This window comes from Electrona antarctica (assembly GCF_951216825.1).
Source record: "Electrona antarctica genome assembly, chromosome: 9".
Lineage (NCBI taxonomy): Eukaryota > Metazoa > Chordata > Actinopteri > Myctophiformes > Myctophidae > Electrona > Electrona antarctica.
This window is the reverse complement of record NC_136790.1, coordinates 5024732-5044675: the sequence shown is the minus strand read 5'-3', so window position 1 is coordinate 5044675 and position 19944 is coordinate 5024732. Positions and strand designations below refer to the sequence as shown.

At 44.9% G+C, this 19944-nt stretch overlaps 2 protein-coding genes across 3 annotated transcripts in view; both read left to right on the top strand.

Annotated features, from left to right (window-relative positions):
- The first annotated feature begins 41 nt into the window (after window positions 1-41).
- On the top strand, window positions 42-3127 carry LOC306929670 (uncharacterized protein). The gene is made up of 3 exons (XM_079510294.1): window positions 42-200; window positions 1438-1596; window positions 2790-3127. The coding sequence occupies exons 2-3, from the start codon at window positions 1453-1455 to the stop codon at window positions 3045-3047; spliced, it is 402 nt and encodes a 133-aa protein (XP_079366420.1). The 5' UTR covers window positions 42-200; window positions 1438-1452; the 3' UTR covers window positions 3048-3127.
- A 2370-nt stretch (window positions 3128-5497) lies between these two features.
- The window catches only part of ikbke (inhibitor of nuclear factor kappa B kinase subunit epsilon), a 39664-nt gene continuing 25217 nt past the window's right edge, over window positions 5498-19944 (top strand). Inside the window, exons 1-5 of one of the 2 annotated variants that reach the window (XM_079509309.1) lie at window positions 5498-5616; window positions 7254-7405; window positions 7733-7870; window positions 8254-8383; window positions 9848-10029. In XM_079509309.1, coding sequence (XP_079365435.1) covers window positions 7313-7405; window positions 7733-7870; window positions 8254-8383; window positions 9848-10029 — 543 coding nt within the window. In that variant the 5' untranslated portion in view covers window positions 5498-5616; window positions 7254-7312. Of the gene's footprint in view, window positions 5617-7096; window positions 7406-7732; window positions 7871-8253; window positions 8384-9847; window positions 10030-19944 lie in introns of those variants that run through there. The other variant, XM_079509310.1, reaches the window with a different exon arrangement.

Here is a 19944-nt window from a genome sequence, read left to right as displayed (position 1 = left end):
CCCATCCAAATAATGCCAGACAGGTGATCAACTCCTCCACTCATTTATGCTGATCATGAACAGCTGTGCGACCACCAGCAGTCTTAAAACCTCTGCTGAGGGCCAGCCAGTCACTTCTTGTCCTTGATCAGCACTTCTAACTGCAAGCAATATGGGAAGCATTTTAAATATGTTTCTTGTTGCACTGGTGTTCGCCCAAGGTAAAAGCTTTTTGCTTGGTTTCCTATGTATCAAATTGTAGGTCTGTTGCAGATTCCTAGGAAAACAAACAAATTTCAACTCTGAAATGTTGTCCTGATAGTTTGGGGGAGCATTCATTAATTATATGATGTCACCTGCATATACAGCTCCAGGGAATAATGTTGAAGCTTTTCCAGTCTGTTGTCTATGATGACTTAATTGGGATGAGTTTATGATGTCAATTTTAGTGTTTCTGTATTATAATGGGCTCTATGCACAGCAGCCATATTGGAAAGAAATTGGGCATCTTCCTTGCTTTCCTCACAGGTCTTGCCAATTATATGAATGAAGGCTCTGTTCCATTATGTTAAGAGACAGGGTGCTGATATTGTGCACGTTTGCTCACTCCAGTCCAGGTACCCTTATGTTTCCTTAAGGGGGGTTCCTAATGGCCCCATATGTGTACACACAGTGTACAAATGGACCCATAAAGGTAATTTTTGGTTCCATTTGTACACTCCATGGGGTTCCTTGAAATTAAAATGGTTGAGAACCACTGCCATAAATGGACTGGAGCCCTAAAGCTGCACTATGTAACCATCATCTTCTACCCCAGATTTGAACACAGTTTCCTGTGCAAGTGCTACAATTTTATAAAAGCCTGCCTGTTTGCAAATGTAATGTTGACCATAAGGTCAAAACGTCTACGCAGTGTCTCCTGTATCTACGTATCCTGCATAGCCCGTGTGATGTCTGGTCTAGAGCAGGGGGTCGAAACATTTTAGGCTGGGGACCCCCGGCTGGGGACCCCCGGAAATGCTTTGGCCAGAATGAAAATGGGCTAGGTGATGCATGACCTTTGAAGTGATCTACCAATATACAAAGCAATCACCCCAATTGTATTACATACTCTACCATACAGATTGGATAAGTTATAGTATTAACATACTCTACCATACAGATTGGGAAAACTTACACTTTATTCACACAAATTACATGGTGCTGCTTTAATTGGTAAGACCTGTTGAGGAAGAGGCCCATTTTCTTTCCACTGTGGCTGCATGGAGCATATACATAATACATGGCACTTAAATGTGCATTGAAGCTAATCATCCCCACTGCTCCAGTTTGATTGCAGTCTTGGTTCTCCAGTATACAAGCTTTGGGTCAGAGCTATCCACAAAACATTGGACTTCATTTGACTATTCCCCTGTGAAGAAATTGGCTGTATTAAAACTCAATGTCTTATGTCTACAGGATTAAGCATGGCATATGCAGCACCACTACTACCACCACAAGGACCAACACCAACACCACCACAACCACTGCACACACCACCACCACCACCACCAGAAGGACCACCACCACCACGGATCCACCCAGCCATTCTCCGGTGCTGTGAACGACCACATCAAGGTAGACTCTGGAGGCGATTGGTTTTGATAGTACATATAGGCTGGATGAAATCATACATTGAGGGAAGAGAACAAATGGTTGACATGAACGGAACCATGTCCTCCCAGTGAACTGTGGGGTTCCCCAAGGAAGCATATACATTAACGACATGAGTACCGCCTGTAATTGCAAATTGTTCCTGTTTGCAAAACGAGAGTAAATCAAAAGACACGATTCTTGGGTACAAATTCCTCTTTTGTTAACAAAAGGGCTCTCGGGACATTAGCTGGAGCCTTTATTCAGCCACTCACTTTTAGAACACATATGGGTAAATTCACCTTTAGTCCACTTGCAAGAATGTGAACCCCAGCATTTTGAGCACACTAAAGTTGTATGCTAGACATGTCGTCTGCGTCCCCAGCATTTAGAAACTGATGGATGCTAACTTGCATATGTTGGCCAATTTGTGATATCCATTAACAACATGTATGGCAAAATGTTCATCATGCTTTAGGTACGGTAGCATGTGACATGTCAAACTAGGGATTTGTCGCTTCTGAATCAATTCAAAGCATTAGTTTTGCATAAATGTGATGGTCAGAACATTCGGGCAAGTGGTTATTCCCGTTTTTAGCCCAGGAGTGTTTTTTGTGCAAAACTAATTTGCTTGGAATGGATTCAGAATCATGAAAATCCCTAGTTTGACACGTCACAATTGTCACATGCTACTTAAAGCATGATGACTTTTTGAATGTTTTGCCTTATATAGATAGATTGATAATGGTATGGTCACATATATTATTGTACATTTATAAATTGCCCAACATATGCAAGTTGGTGCACGGCAGTTTCTAAATGCTGGGGACCCATACTCAACATTTCTAGCATAAAACTTTAGGGTACTCTCACACAATAGGGCTCTATGGGCTGGCAAGTAGACTACTTCCACATCACTGCCACTCGGGTGTAATGACCCCTTCCCTTAAAACAAGCAAATCACTGGCTTACTTTAAAACGGGCCTGAAAATTCACCTGTCGCTGTCAGCAGGTCAAAAGGAGAGAAGGTGATTGCCCCACCTCTTAATCCCCCTTAATGACTGCATAGGACCCGACTGGAAACTAGGTCTTTCGGGGGTATCCTTTTGGACCAAATGCTTGACTGTACCCTGTGCTGTTTGCAATTTTAATGTCTAATAAAATAATCAATCAATCAGGACTACCAGTGCCAGGATCAGGACGAGTACCACCTCCACCTCCACCACCACCACCTCCACCACCAGGATCAGGAGGAGTACCACCAGAAGCAGTACCACCTCCACCTCCACCACCACCTCCACCTCCACCACCAGGATCAGGAGGAGTACCACCAGAAGCAGTACCACCTCCACCACCTCCACCACCTCCTCCACCACCTCCACCACCAGGACACTTGCTATGCATCCCATGTTTATAACTCGTATTACAATGTATAAGTGATGATAAACTATTCATACAAACGCATAGCCTACATACAATACACGGACAAATAAAAATGGTACATGGGACAACAGAACGGAACGACTGATAATTACTCATGGTTACACATTTTATTTGTTTTTAGCCACCTTATGTGGGTTAGTTACTTTGAAGGTCAAATAGTTGGAGGTCTCTTCTGTAGGGTTAAAATGTTCATGCAGTTAACCAGAGCAGTTAGACCCTCAACACTTAAATTTGTTAAAAACAGCACTTGAAACAACATAGGGTTGTGCAGGTGAGATTTGGGAAAACTCAGTGGGGTTTATAATAGGGATGTACCGATGAGAACATTTGGCTGATATCTGATACAATTAATTGCTCTTATGGCTGATAAAATATATATTTTGGCCATTCTGAAAAAGGCTGAATTTGAAAAAAGCAATGCCTCTTTATTCCAAAACTAGGGATGCACTGTTATTGAAATGTTGGCTCATATCCCAACAAACGGCTTTAATGTAGTTTTTTTTTTTAAAGCTTCCCCAGAAAACATAATTTGCAGGCTTAATCATCACAATTTTTCATAAATACAATTAAATGTCTGCTAAATCCGATTATTTTACCGATTTAATTGGTTTATCGATTAATCTCCCATCACTAGTTTATAAGGTTAATCTCGACTCATTTGACAGCAAAAACAAAAGAGGAATATTGCATCAGTGTGACGTCGTCTGTTGAGGCATCTATTGGGAGAAATACAACGATGTGCAAAAACAGCAGCGAGATTTGACCATGTGTATACCTGTAGTCTAAGGCCGGCTTTAGACTGCAGTCACATAAAGTCAGATTTGACCATGTGTAATGTGTATACATGTAGTCTAAGGCCGGCTTTAGACTGCAGTCACATAAAGTCAGATTTGACCATGTGTATACCTGTAGTCTAAGGCCGGCTTTAGACTGCAGTCACAAAGTCAGATCCGATTCAAATCCGTTTTTTTTCCCTCAAATCCGATCTTTTGGCCCGGTCATTCACACTACCGTTTGCAAGTGACCAGATCCGATCTGTGCATTCAGACTGATTTTAACAACTCAACGCAAAGCCGCCCTGCATCGACATATCTGCTTTGGTTACCGTGGTAACCGAGTTGTTTTTTTTCCGGTTTGCAATGCCGTCAGCCCGTTGATCAATATCACTCTCACACACACACACACTCAAGCTGTTGCCACACTGTCGAAAGAGCTGCGCAAATTCTCGGCTGTGCGCAGCTTAAAGCTTGAGTTTTTAGACAGCTGGTGGATGGAAATTAAGCTCCACCTCCGCGGAATACTTGCGCGACGGCCAGATTCCCGGAAACGCTCTCCTCCGCCCAAAACGTCCGCGGAGGTGGAGCTTCTTTTCCATCCACCAGCTGTCTAAAAACTCAGAATTTAAGCTGCGCGCAGCTTAAGAAGTGCGCAGCTTAAGACCGTTTTGCGCTAAGGTGTGGAGACGGTGACACACCGTCTCCACACCTTAGCGCAAAACGGTTATTATTAACATTTTCGCTAGAAATAGACTTAAGACACCTCCCCGACAATATTCTTTGACGGTTTATTTATTTTTGAACCACAATGCTTATATGAGAGTCTCATATAAGCATTGTGGTCCACATGTCGATGTGGACAGGAAGAGCCGGGATTCGAACCGCCGACCCAGGGATCATTGGACGACCTGCTCTACCTTCTGAGCCACAGCCGCCCTAGCCTACCGCTAGGTGTCATCAATGCACAGGCACAGCAAGAGATTAGCTAATATATACAATTCCCTTCACTCAATCTACGGTTTGATTGATTGATTGAAGAATTTATTAACAGTTTGCAGAATTACAGTACATTTCAAGCACAAACTCAATACAAAGGCTGTTAACTGTGAGTGGACGACCCAATTAAGCATTACACTTGTTTCCAACAGGGTCCACCATGTTCAAATCATCAAAACATTTAGAGACGTACAAATAGACACTTCTATAGACAGTAAGTAGGTAATATTGCTGCTATATGGATTATGAAATCTACCAATGATTGACTCACTGTTCCCACCTCGGCATAATATATGCTGAAGATGGTTATAAAGAAAACCACAAAGGGCTTCTTATTGGGCTAAACTTACCCTCGCGTCACTCAAGGCTTTCCGCAGTTACGTGTGGAAAGCGAAAGCTTTTTTTCTCTCATTCCGTTGATAACAAACATCTGGTCTAGAGCCCGCCTACACCAACAGCTGTATCCGGTCATTTCACCGCATACACATAACATGGACTGTTTCCGTATCCTGTCCAGGCCGGATATCCAAACATGCAAAGTGAATGGATCTTTGGGTTCTTAGGTTCTACTAAACACTGAACTGAACGAGGAAGTCGATCATGTCATTCTTAAAGTTTCATTAGATTCCCGACAACCAACATCTCCAGACTCCAACTACACTGTAACTGTACCTACTGTACCCAGGGTCTGGTGCCACTGCGCCAGCCTGTAGCCTACAACTTATTTTACTTAATTTACTTTATTACAGAAGGTTTACATTTACAGGAGCTGTTTGTTCATTCTACACAGGTAAGGCGTTTGTTATACAGTATAGTATCTGAAGAGCCTTGCATTGTCGCAGACTGTTTAGACTTTATAGCAGTGGGTTTCATCAACGCTTTTCATATCAAGGTCCAATATTTATTCGTCATTTGATGAGATTTAGCCACTCAGGACCAACATTTAAGAATATTGGTGTTATCACAAATCCATGCTGTATTGATGTTACCATGCAGGCAAACGTTGATTAAAATAACAATTCTTCTACTTTCTCTAATTCTGTAGACTTCTTGTAAATGTAGTAATGCAGACGTTTAACAATACTTTAACTCTTGAGAGTGTAAAATGAAACCTAACAGACCCATAATAAGGGTCAAGAGTTATTGATTGATTGATTGATTGTTTGGTTGATTGATGATTGAAATAAATTGTTCATGGTATGTAGAATGGGTACATTTCAAAGATCTAGAAGGGTCCATTTGGTTACCAACTCTCGATCATTTAGCTGGGGACCACCTGGAACACCCCTCACGGACCACTGGTTGAGAACAACCGTTGCTTTATAAAAAACGGAAATAAATAATGTATTATTTTTCTGCATTTACTCTGATGTCAAGTTTCTGATGTTTGTTTCAATATTCTTGTAGTTACATTTTTTTGGTGTTAAACTATACAATTCAATCCAAAGGAGCTTTTATCGGCATGAGAAAACTTCGGGTTACTTTAGTAACCTCAGTTAATTGAGCGACTCGAGAAGGAAAGTCACTTAAAGTTATTTTCGGTACGCAGCAAGACGTGGTGACCCTTGATGAACGGTTCGAACTCCCGCAGCGCGAGGAGGACCGCCAGGAGTTCTAGATAGTTGATGTGGGCGGACCGCAGGGCTCGTCTCACACTCCTCTGGCCGATCTGCCTTCGTGGGTGGCCCCCCACCCCGAGAGGCTGGCGTCCGTGGTGACCACCTTCCTGGTCAGAGGTAGTCTCAGAGGAACCCCTTCTGTCAGGACACTCTTGTTCGATTTCAGGGCCAGCGTGCAGGTCGGAGACATGTTCACGAGTCGCTGTGTGAACTTGGTGGGCAGCCGCAGAGACCTCAGCCACCGCTGGAAAGGTATCATGTGTAGTCTGCCTAGTCGTACCAATTAAATGGTTGAAGCCATGAGGCTGGCCATTTGTAGGCATGTTCCAAGCGTCTTGAACAGTGCCCAAAACGTCAGTAGGTGGTTGACTCTGTCTGGGCTCAGCTGTCCCGTGTAGGAGACTGAGTCCAGCGTGATGCCTATGAAGTTGACACTCCGCAGGGGGTGGGGGCGAGAGCGGCTTATGTACAGCGGACGAACACCCTGGGGCTCAGGGACATGCCGAAGGGTTGAAGATATTTTTTGGGTCTTTTTCTGCCTTTATTTGATAGGTATGGTGGTATGCTGATAGGAAATGGGGGGAGAGAGATGGGGACTTGGGAGTGACACACAGCAAAGGTCGTCAGGAACGGGAGTCGAACCCACGACAAGCTGTCAGGCTGGATTAGCAGCCTAGGTGCCCGGACCGCTAGGCCGGCCCGGGCAAGTGCAATTTCAACGTATGCGGACTTTCCGGACGTCATGCTGCTTTCTTCTCCAAACTTGGCTCCACCTTTCTTAATGAGTATGTGTTACTGTCTTTGATAGAGTGGGTCGTGTGTGCACGTGTGTGTGTGTGTGTGCGTGTGTGTGTGCGAGAGAGAGAGATGACCACGGCCAGTACAGCCAGCTTCCTGTGGTCAGTAGAGGATGTCCTGGGTCAAGGTGCGACCGCCAGCGTCTACAAGGCACGCAACAAGGTAGCCATATTGCTTCTTTAACCTCACATAAACTATGCCTAAACCTAACCTCAAACCCCGCCCACCTGTGCGAAACACGGGAAAAGGGAGAGAGCTTGCAGATCTGCTATTCTTAATACGGATGCTGGGGTTTAAAGTTTAAATGTAACCGTGTGTGTGTGTGTGTGTGTGTGTGTGTGTGTGTGTGTGTGTGTGTGTGTGTGTGTGTGTGTGTGTGTGTGTGTGTGTGTGTGTGTGTGTGTGTGTGTGTGTGTGTGTGTGTGTGTGTGTGTGTGTGTGTGTGTGTGTGTGTGTGTGTGTGTGTGTGTGTGCGCGCGCGTCTTCTAGAGGACAGGGGAACAGGTAGCAGTGAAGGTGTTCAACATCCCGAGTTACAGCCGTCCGTACGAGGTCCAGATGAGAGAGTTCGAAATGCTGAGGAAACTGAGCCACAACAATATCGTCAGGCTGTTTGCCGTGGAGGAGGTAAATACAGACGGCACATCAAAAGTAGCAGATCCACAAGCTCCAAGCGATGCATTTCCAGCAACCTGCACATCAGGAGCAATTAGGGGTTCAGACTCTGAACCCCTAGTCTTGCTCAAGAACCGGGATCGAACTGGGAGCCTCACGGTTTTCCCATCCGGCCGTTCTACCGGCAACTCTACCCCTGAGCCACTGCAGCCCCTAGATCTGCTACTTTTGAATCCTGAAAAGCAAAATGTCTTCCACCCGACAGAGACGACATACCCAATTTCCATTTGTACACTCTTCAGAGTTAAATTGACACCTAGTCTTTTATGGCGTAGAAAGACGATAATCCCTCTCAATATTTTGTGTCTGTTGTCTGTCTATCTCTCTCTCTCTAGCTGCCGTCCAGACAGAAGGTGTTGGTGATGGAGTACTGTTCGGGGGGCAGTCTGCTCAGTCTGCTGGAGGAACCAGCCAACGCCTTTGGTCTTCAGGAGACCGAATTCATTGTTGTCTTACAGTGTGTTGGTAGGTGTGTGTGTGTACTGTATGTATGTGTGTGTGAGAGTGAGAGTGGCCATTTTCTGTAGCTCAATTTATGGCCCCTTCACACTACAGGAGACTTTTTTTAAAATCCGCTGTCATTATATCTTTGTGGCTTTCACACTAAACGACTGGTCGCCGACTAGGGATAACACACTGCAAGAGTTCACCAAGATGCGATCCAGACCCGACATAGGCTATACACATCATTCGTTTTTTATTCCAATTCATTTTGACATCTCACGCACGTGCAGGATGCCATGATACAAGCACGAAACCGACACAGGACGCTCTCTCTCTCTCTGCGTGCACGCCACACACACACACACACACACACACACACACACACACACACACACACACACACACACACACACACACACACACACACACACACACACACAGGATAGCCAGGCTACACAGGGCGAAATGTTTTGGACGTTAAATCTTGATTTTCATGAAATAACTCTCCGTCTCTCTGCGCGCGCACACACACACACACACACACACACACACACACACACACACACACACATTTTTCAAGTGAAATGAGCAACATTGGGCTAATATACAGTAGCTACCATTGTACGACACAGGACAGCTACCCAAGGAATAAATTATATATATATTATCAGCTGATCATCTATCGATACAGTCGACAGACAGACAGACAGACAGACAGACAGACAGACAGACAGACAGACAGACACTGTCGGTGCAAGTGCTCTCATTGGCTGCAATACAGGATTTCTCGGGACACGCTCGCAACCCATTTCATACTGTACAATGTCCAGTCGGCGACAGAGCCAAATATCAAACCTGCTTGATATTCAGAAGACGTCGGGGAGACGTCGGCGAGCACTTTTATCGGCGCTATATCTTCTCGCAGAGCCTTTCACACACATCGAGCAAAACCTCGGCGATCAAAGTGTGCAGTGTGTACGAGCCATTAGGCTGATCGAAATATGCTTGTGATTTTATACCTTTCCAATTTCATTCATTCCAAACCTAGTAGCTTGACCATTCCCTTTGATCACCTTGATGTAACAGTTTCCTTATGTTGATGTATAATTTGTACTTGATACTGTGAAGATGATCAAATGAACTAGAAAAAAAATTGTTGACTATGTGCGTGCGTGCTACCATTTTCTTGTCAGATGTGCTGCTTAACTGTCCACAATAAAAAACTATATATAAAAAAAAGAAAATAGCCGATCTACAAGCTCATTGTAGATCTGCTATATTCAGCGTGTGTAAAGTGTAAAAAAAAAGGGAAAAAATGGTTATTTTGTTTATATTGCATCTGCATCTCCCAACCTGTAGAATAGTGATGAGCCCACTTTGGTAAGAAAAACAAAGTATTTTTGGTTCCAGTCCTGGTTCAACTTCTTTCTAGTTGTCTTTACTCCCCTGATATGAAACAAACGCTCCTCTCTCGTGTGTTTCCAGTGCATGGGATGAACCATCTGCGTGACAACGGGGTGGTGCACCGCGACATCAAGCCGGGGAACATCATGCGTCAGGTCGGAGACGACGGACGGTCCGTCTACAAACTGACCGACTTCGGTGCCGCCCGAGAGCTCGAGGACGACGAGAAGTTCCTCTCCATCTACGGGACCGAAGAGTATCTGGTAAGATGCAGTGGTGGAAAGTAACTGAGTACATTTACTTAAGTACTGAAGAGTATCTGGTAAGGTGAGATGAGAGAACATTCCATCGCGGGAAACCTTGTATGTCCGTTCCTTTTTTTTCTCAATTATTTTTAAACAAATTTAAATAGTGAAAACAGCAGATCTGCAAGCTCAAAATGTGTCGCGTTGTGACGTGTTGTGAACTTGTAGATCAGCTGCCTTTGTGTGACACTCTTGGTGAAGTAGGGCATTCATTTGCGGCGAACATAAAGAAAACAAAGTTGTAAAATGGAGGTACAAGGTTTTCAGAGGGGATGCAGCTGGGACTCGGTCCCAAATGAGCCTGAATTCATTGTTGCGCAGTGCGCCTAATTAGGAAAAGGTATTGTAATGTACACCCACAGAGGTTTTAGTCACAGAGGAAAAAAGCCATGCAAAATGTATTGCATTAGAATTAAATTCTCTAAGGCATAAGGAATGTTTCACTGGAAGCTAATTAACAGCCTTTTACCCGCGTTCTTTCTGAAAATGATCTGTGACGTGCTGAGTACTCTAACTCAGTGGTTCTGAGTCCCCACATGATTGTGTGTGTGTGAAATTTGTAATACCTTTTTAATACCTAAAAAAAAGAAATCCATTGAAAAAAGGTCATTGCTGCATCAAAAGTAATTAACAAACTAAACTATATCCACTTTACATTCTCCGTAAATAAGTGTTGTGATTGGTCGGAAAAATATCGTATCCAGGGGAAATACATCTGACGGATGTTCCGGACCGACACTTCCGCCGATAGCGTCTCTGCCTTAGGTTGTGACCAGGCGTTTCTCTTCTATACACTCTCTGCCTTAGGTTGTGACCAGGCTTTTCTCTTCTATACACTCTCTGCCTTAGGTTGTGACCAGGCTTTTCTCTTCTATAAACTCTGCCTTAGGTTGTGACCAGGCGTTTCTCTTCTATTCACTCTCTGCCTTAGGTTGTGACCAGGCTTTTCTCTTCTATTCACTCTCTGCCTTAGGTTGTGACCAGGCTTTTCTCTTCTATTCACTCTGCCTTAGGTTGTACCAGGCTTTTCTCTTCTATTCACTCTGCCTTAGGTTGTACCAGGCTTTTCTCTTCTATTCACTCTGCCTTAGGTTGTGACCAGGCTTTTCTCTTCTATTCACTCTCTGCCTTAGGTTGTGACCAGGCTTTTCTCTTCTATTCACTCTCTGCCTTACGCCAGGGCTCCACCGGACGCGTTGCGTCTCCGTCGCGTCGCGTCAAAAAACGCACCGGTTCAATTTTAATGCACGCGTCGCGTCTCCGTCAACGCGGGCAGTGGAGCCACCCTTCATTGATTAAAAAGGGAACATTCCCTGACGGTGACGGAGACGCGACGCTGACGCGCCCGGTGGAGCCCGGCCGTTAGGTTGTGACCAGGCTTTTCTCTTCTATACACTCTCTGCCTTAGGTTGTGACCAGGCGTTTCTCTTCTATACACTCTCTGCCTTAGGTTGTGACCAGGCTTTTCTCTTCTATACACTCTCTGCCTTAGGTTGTACCAGGCTTTTCTCTTCTATACACTCTCTGCCTTAGGTTGTGACCAGGCTTTTCTCTTCTATAAACTCTGCCTTAGGTTGTGACCAGGCTTTTCTCTTCTATAAACTCTGCCTTAGGTTGTGACCAGGCTTTTCTCTTCTATTCACTCTCTGCCTTAGGTTGTGACCAGGCTTTTCTCTTCTATAAACTCTGCCTTAGGTTGTGACCAGGCTTTTCTCTTCTATAAACTCTGCCTTAGGTTGTGACCAGGCTTTTCTCTTCTATAAACTCTGCCTTAGGTTGTGACCAGGCTTTTCTCTTCTATAAACTCTGCCTTAGGTTGTGACCAGGCTTTTCTCTTCTATACACTCTCTGCCTTAGGTTGTGACCAGGCTTTTCTCTTCTATACACTCTCTGCCTTAGGTTGTGACCAGGCTTTTCTCTTCTATAAACTCTGCCTTAGGTTGTGACCAGGCTTTTCTCTTCTATACACTCTCTGCCTTAGGTTGTGACCAGGCTTTTCTCTTCTATACACTCTCTGCCTTAGGTTGTGACCAGGCTTTTCTCTTCTATACACTCTCTGCCTTAGGTTGTGACCAGGCTTTTCTCTTCTATTCACTCTGCCTTAGGTTGTGACCAGGCTTTTCTCTTCTATTCACTCTCTGCCTTAGGTTGTGACCAGGCTTTTCTCTTCTATTCACTCTGCCTTAGGTTGTGACCAGGCTTTTCTCTTCTATTCACTCTGCCTTAGGTTGTGACCAGGCTTTTCTCTTCTATAAACTCTGCCTTAGGTTGTGACCAGGCTTTTCTCTTCTATAAACTCTTCCTTAGGTTGTGACCAGGCTTTTCTCTTCTATTCACTCTCTGCCTTAGGTTGTGACCAGGCTTTTCTCTTCTATACACTCTGCCTTAGGTTGTGACCAGGCTTTTCTCTTCTATTCACTCTGCCTTAGGTTGTGACCAGGCTTTTCTCTTCTATTCACTCTGCCTTAGGTTGTGACCAGGCCTTTCTCTTCTATTCACTCTGCCTTAGGTTGTGACCAGGCTTTTCTCTTCTATTCACTCTCTGCCTTAGGTTGTGACCAGGCTTTTCTCTTCTATACACTCTCTGCCTTAGGTTGTGACCAGGCTTTTCTCTTCTATACACTCTCTGCCTTAGGTTGTGACCAGGCTTTTCTCTTCTATACACTCTCTGCCTTAGGTTGTGACCAGGCTTTTCTCTTCTATTCACTCTCTGCCTTAGGTTGTGACCAGGCTTTTCTCTTCTATACACTCTCTGCCTTAGGTTGTGACCAGGCTTTTCTCTTCTATACACTCTCTGCCTTAGGTTGTGACCAGGCTTTTCTCTTCTATACACTCTCTGCCTTAGGTTGTGACCAGGCTTTTCTCTTCTATACACTCTCTGCCTTAGGTTGTGACCAGGCTTTTCTCTTCTATACACTCTCTGCCTTAGGTTGTGACCAGGCTTTTCTCTTCTATACACTCTCTGCCTTAGGTTGTGACCAGGCTTTTCTCTTCTATACACTCTCTGCCTTAGGTTGTGACCAGGCTTTTCTCTTCTATACACTCTCTGCCTTAGGTTGTGACCAGGCTTTTCTCTTCTATACACTCTCTGCCTTAGGTTGTGACCAGGCTTTTCTCTTCTATAAACTCTCTGCCTTAGGTTGTGACCAGGCTTTTCTCTTCTATACACTCTCTGCCTTAGGTTGTGACCAGGCTTTTCTCTTCTATTCACTCTCTGCCTTAGGTTGTGACCAGGCTTTTCTCTTCTATACACTCTCTGCCTTAGGTTGTGACCAGGCTTTTCTCTTCTATTCACTCTCTGCCTTAGGTTGTGACCAGGCTTTTCTCTTCTATACACTCTGCCTTAGGTTGTGACCAGGCTTTTCTCTTCTATTCACTCTGCCTTAGGTTGTGACCAGGCTTTTCTCTTCTATTCACTCTGCCTTAGGTTGTGACCAGGCTTTTCTCTTCTATTCACTCTGCCTTAGGTTGTGACCAGGCTTTTCTCTTCTATTCACTCTCTGCCTTAGGTTGTGACCAGGCTTTTCTCTTCTATACACTCTCTGCCTTAGGTTGTGACCAGGCTTTTCTCTTCTATACACTCTCTGCCTTAGGTTGTGACCAGGCTTTTCTCTTCTATACACTCTCTGCCTTAGGTTGTGACCAGGCTTTTCTCTTCTATTCACTCTCTGCCTTAGGTTGTGACCAGGCTTTTCTCTTCTATACACTCTCTGCCTTAGGTTGTGACCAGGCTTTTCTCTTCTATACACTCTCTGCCTTAGGTTGTGACCAGGCTTTTCTCTTCTATTCACTCTCTGCCTTAGGTTGTGACCAGGCTTTTCTCTTCTATACACTCTCTGCCTTAGGTTGTGACCAGGCTTTTCTCTTCTATACACTCTCTGCCTTAGGTTGTGACCAGGCTTTTCTCTTCTATTCACTCTCTGCCTTAGGTTGCGACCAGGCTTTTCTCTTCTATTCACTCTCTGCCTTAGGTTGTGACCAGGCTTTTCTCTTCTATTCACTCTCTGCCTTAGGTTGCGACCAGGCTTTTCTCTTCTATTCACTCTCTGCCTTAGGTTGTGACCAGGCTTTTCTCTTCTATTCACTCTCTGCCTTAGGTTGTGACCAGGCTTTTCTCTTCTATTCACTCTCTGCCTTAGGTTGTGACCAGGCTTTTCTCTTCTATAAACTCTGCCTTAGGTTGTACCAGGCTTTTGTCTTCTATTCACTCTCTGCCTTAGGTTGTGACCAGGCGTTTCTCTTCTATACACTCTCTGCCTTAGGTTGTACCAGGCTTTTCTCTTCTATACACTCTCTGCCTTAGGTTGTGACCAGGCGTTTCTCTTCTATACACTCTCTGCCTTAGGTTGTACCAGGCTTTTCTCTTCTATACACTCTCTGCCTTAGGTTGTGACCAGGCTTTTCTCTTCTATTCACTCTCTGCCTTAGGTTGTGACCAGGCGTTTCTCTTCTATTCACTCTCTGCCTTAGGTTGTGACCAGGCTTTTCTCTTCTATTCACTCTCTGCCTTAGGTTGTGACCAGGCTTTTCTCTTCTATTCACTCTCTGCCTTAGGTTGTGACCAGGCTTTTCTCTTCTATTCACTCTCTGCCTTAGGTTGTGACCAGGCTTTTCTCTTCTATTCACTCTCTGCCTTAGGTTGTGACCAGGCGTTTCTCTTCTATTCACTCTCTGCCTTAGGTTGTACCAGGCTTTTCTCTTCTATTCACTCTCTGCCTTAGGTTGCGACCAGGCTTTTCTCTTCTATTCACTCTCTGCCTTAGGTTGTGACCAGGCTTTTCTCTTCTATTCACTCTCTGCCTTAGGTTGTGACCAGGCTTTTCTCTTCTATACACTCTCTGCCTTAGGTTGTGACCAGGCTTTTCTCTTCTATTCACTCTCTGCCTTAGGTTGTGACCAGGCTTTTCTCTTCTATTCACTCTCTGCCTTAGGTTGTGACCAGGCTTTTCTCTTCTATTCACTCTCTGCCTTAGGTTGTGACCAGGCGTTTCTCTTCTATTCACTCTCTGCCTTAGGTTGTGACCAGGCTTTTCTCTTCTATTCACTCTCTGCCTTAGGTTGTGACCAGGCTTTTCTCTTCTATTCACTCTCTGCCTTAGGTTGTGACCAGGCTTTTCTCTTCTATTCACTCTCTGCCTTAGGTTGTGACCAGGCTTTTCTCTTCTATTCACTCTCTGCCTTAGGTTGTGACCAGGCGTTTCTCTTCTATTCACTCTCTGCCTTAGGTTGTACCAGGCTTTTCTCTTCTATTCACTCTCTGCCTTAGGTTGCGACCAGGCTTTTCTCTTCTATTCACTCTCTGCCTTAGGTTGTGACCAGGCTTTTCTCTTCTATTCACTCTCTGCCTTAGGTTGTGACCAGGCTTTTCTCTTCTATACACTCTCTGCCTTAGGTTGTGACCAGGCTTTTCTCTTCTATTCACTCTCTGCCTTAGGTTGTGACCAGGCTTTTCTCTTCTATTCACTCTCTGCCTTAGGTTGTGACCAGGCTTTTCTCTTCTATTCACTCTCTGCCTTAGGTTGTGACCAGGCTTTTCTCTTCTATACACACTCTGCCTTAGGTTGTGACCAGGCTTTTCTCTTCTATTCACTCTCTGCCTTAGGTTGTGACCAGGCTTTTCTCTTCTATTCACTCTCTGCCTTAGGTTGTGACCAGGCTTTTCTCTTCTATACACACTCTGCCTTAGGTTGTGACCAGGCTTTTCTCTTCTATTCACTCTCTGCCTTAGGTTGTGACCAGGCTTTTCTCTTCTATTCACTCTCTGCCTTAGGTTGTGACCAGGCTTTTCTCTTCTATTCACTCTCTGCCTTAGGTTGTGACCAGGCTTTTCTCTTCTATTCACTCTCTGCCTTAGGTTGTGACCAGGCTTTTCTCTTCTATTCACTCTCTGCCTTAGGTTGTGACCAGGCTTTTCTCTTCTATTCACTCTCTGCCTTAGGTTGTGACCAGGCGTTTCTCTTCTATTCACTCTCTGCCTTAGGTTGTGACCAGGCTTTTCTCTTCTATAAACTCTGCCTTAGGTTGTGACCAGGCTTTTGTCTTCTATTCACTCTCTGCCTTAGGTTGTGACCAGGCTTTTCTCTTCTATTCACTCTCTGCCTTAGGTTGTGACCAGGCGTTTCTCTTCTATTCACTCTCTGCCTTAGGTTGTGACCAGGCGTTTCTCTTCTATTCACTCTCTGCCTTAGGTTGTGACCAGGCGTTTCTCTTCTATTCACTCTGCCTTAGGTTGTGACCAGGTGTTTCTCTTCTATTCACTCTCTGCCTTAGGTTGTGACCAGGCGTTTCTCTTCTATACACTCTCTGCCTTAGGTTGTGACCAGGCGTTTCTCTTCTATTCACTCTCTGCCTTAGGTTGTGACCAGGCTTTTCTCTTCTATTCACTCTCTGCCTTAGGTTGTGACCAGGCTTTTCTCTTCTATACACTCTCTGCCTTAGGTTGTGACCAGGCTTTTCTCTTCTATTCACTCTCTGCCTTAGGTTGTGACCAGGCTTTTCTCTTCTATACACTCTCTGCCTTAGGTTGTACCAGGCTTTTGTCTTCTATTCACTCTCTGCCTTAGGTTGTGACCAGGCTTTTCTCTTCTATACACTCTCTGCCTTAGGTTGTGACCAGGCTTTTCTCTTCTATACACTCTCTGCCTTAGGTTGTGACCAGGCTTTTCTCTTCTATACACTCTCTGCCTTAGGTTGTGACCAGGCTTTTCTCTTCTATTCACTCTCTGCCTTAGGTTGTGACCAGGCTTTTCTCTTCTATTCACTCTCTGCCTTAGGTTGTGACCAGGCTTTTCTCTTCTATACACTCTGCCTTAGGTTGTGACCAGGCGTTTCTCTTCTATACACTCTGCCTTAGGTTGTGACCAGGCGTTTCTCTTCTATACACTCTGCCTTAGGTTGTGACCAGGCGTTTCTCTTCTATACACTCTGCCTTAGGTTGTGACCAGGCGTTTCTCTTCTATTCACTCTGCCTTAGGTTGTGACCAGGCTTTTCTCTTCTATACACTCTCTGCCTTAGGTTGTGACCAGGCTTTTCTCTTCTATACACTCTCTGCCTTAGGTTGTGACCAGGCTTTTCTCTTCTATACACTCTCTGCCTTAGGTTGTGACCAGGCGTTTCTCTTCTATTCACTCTCTGCCTTAGGTTGTGACCAGGCTTTTCTCTTCTATACACTCTCTGCCTTAGGTTGTGACCAGGCGTTTCTCTTCTATTCACTCTCTGCCTTAGGTTGTGACCAGGCGTTTCTCTTCTATTCACTCTGCCTTAGGTTGTGACCAGGCTTTTCTCTTCTATACACTCTCTGCCTTAGGTTGTGACCAGGCTTTTCTCTTCTATACACTCTCTGCCTTAGGTTGTGACCAGGCGTTTCTCTTCTATTCACTCTCTGCCTTAGGTTGTGACCAGGCGTTTCTCTTCTATTCACTCTCTGCCTTAGGTTGTGACCAGGCGTTTCTCTTCTATTCACTCTCTGCCTTAGGTTGTGACCAGGCGTTTCTCTTCTATTCACTCTCTGCCTTAGGTTGTGACCAGGCGTTTCTCTTCTATTCACTCTGCCTTAGGTTGTGACCAGGTGTTTCTCTTCTATTCACTCTCTGCCTTAGGTTGTGACCAGGCGTTTCTCTTCTATACACTCTCTGCCTTAGGTTGTGACCAGGCGTTTCTCTTCTATTCACTCTCTGCCTTAGGTTGTGACCAGGCTTTTCTCTTCTATTCACTCTCTGCCTTAGGTTGTGACCAGGCTTTTCTCTTCTATACACTCTCTGCCTTAGGTTGTGACCAGGCTTTTCTCTTCTATTCACTCTCTGCCTTAGGTTGTGACCAGGCTTCTCTCTTCTATACACTCTCTGCCTTAGGTTGTACCAGGCTTTTGTCTTCTATTCACTCTCTGCCTTAGGTTGTGACCAGGCTTTTCTCTTCTATACACTCTCTGCCTTAGGTTGTGACCATGCTTTTCTCTTCTATACACTCTCTGCCTTAGGTTGTGACCAGGCTTTTCTCTTCTATACACTCTCTGCCTTAGGTTGTGACCAGGCTTTTCTCTTCTATTCACTCTCTGCCTTAGGTTGTGACCAGGCTTTTCTCTTCTATTCACTCTCTGCCTTAGGTTGTGACCAGGCTTTTCTCTTCTATACACTCTGCCTTAGGTTGTGACCAGGCGTTTCTCTTCTATACACTCTGCCTTAGGTTGTGACCAGGCGTTTCTCTTCTATACACTCTGCCTTAGGTTGTGACCAGGCGTTTCTCTTCTATACACTCTGCCTTAGGTTGTGACCAGGCGTTTCTCTTCTATTCACTCTGCCTTAGGTTGTGACCAGGCTTTTCTCTTCTATACACTCTCTGCCTTAGGTTGTGACCAGGCTTTTCTCTTCTATACACTCTCTGCCTTAGGTTGTGACCAGGCTTTTCTCTTCTATACACTCTCTGCCTTAGGTTGTGACCAGGCGTTTCTCTTCTATTCACTCTCTGCCTTAGGTTGTGACCAGGCTTTTCTCTTCTATACACTCTCTGCCTTAGGTTGTGACCAGGCGTTTCTCTTCTATTCACTCTCTGCCTTAGGTTGTGACCAGGCGTTTCTCTTCTATTCACTCTGCCTTAGGTTGTGACCAGGCTTTTCTCTTCTATACACTCTCTGCCTTAGGTTGTGACCAGGCTTTTCTCTTCTATACACTCTCTGCCTTAGGTTGTGACCAGGCGTTTCTCTTCTATTCACTCTCTGCCTTAGGTTGTGACCAGGCGTTTCTCTTCTATTCACTCTCTGCCTTAGGTTGTGACCAGGCGTTTCTCTTCTATTCACTCTCTGCCTTAGGTTGTGACCAGGCGTTTCTCTTCTATTCACTCTCTGCCTTAGGTTGTGACCAGGCGTTTCTCTTCTATACACTCTGCCTTAGGTTGTGACCAGGCTTTTCTCTTCTATTCACTCTCTGCCTTAGGTTGTGACCAGGCTTTTCTCTTCTATAAACTCTGCCTTAGGTTGTACCAGGCTTTTGTCTTCTATTCACTCTCTGCCTTAGGTTGTGACCAGGCTTTTCTCTTCTATTCACTCTCTGCCTTAGGTTGTGACCAGGCGTTTCTCTTCTATTCACTCTCTGCCTTAGGTTGTGACCAGGCGTTTCTCTTCTATACACTCTCTGCCTTAGGTTGTGACCAGGCGTTTCTCTTCTATTCACTCTCTGCCTTAGGTTGTGACCAGGCGTTTCTCTTCTATTCACTCTCTGCCTTAGGTTGTGACCAGGCTTTTCTCTTCTATTCACTCTCTGCCTTAGGTTGTGACCAGGCTTTTCTCTTCTATACACTCTCTGCCTTAGGTTGTGACCAGGCTTTTCTCTTCTATTCACTCTCTGCCTTAGGTTGTAACCAGGCGTTTCTCTTCTATACACTCTCTGCCTTAGGTTGTGACCAGGCTTTTCTCTTCTATACACTCTCTGCCTTAGGTTGTGACCAGGCTTTTCTCTTCTATACACTCTCTGCCTTAGGTTGTGACCAGGCTTTTCTCTTCTATACACTCTGCCTTAGGTTGTGACCAGGCTTTTCTCTTCTATACACTCTCTGCCTTAGGTTGTGACCAGGCTTTTCTCTTCTATACACTCTCTGCCTTAGGTTGTGACCAGGCTTTTCTCTTCTATACACTCTCTGCCTTAGGTTGTGACCAGGCTTTTCTCTTCTATACACTCTCTGCCTTAGGTTGTGACCAGGCTTTTCTCTTCTATACACTCTGCCTTAGGTTGTGACCAGGCTTTTCTCTTCTATACACTCTCTGCCTTAGGTTGTGACCAGGCTTTTCTCTTCTATACACTCTCTGCCTTAGGTTGTGACCAGGCTTTTCTCTTCTATTCACACTCTGCCTTAGGTTGTGACCAGGCGTTTCTCTTCTATTC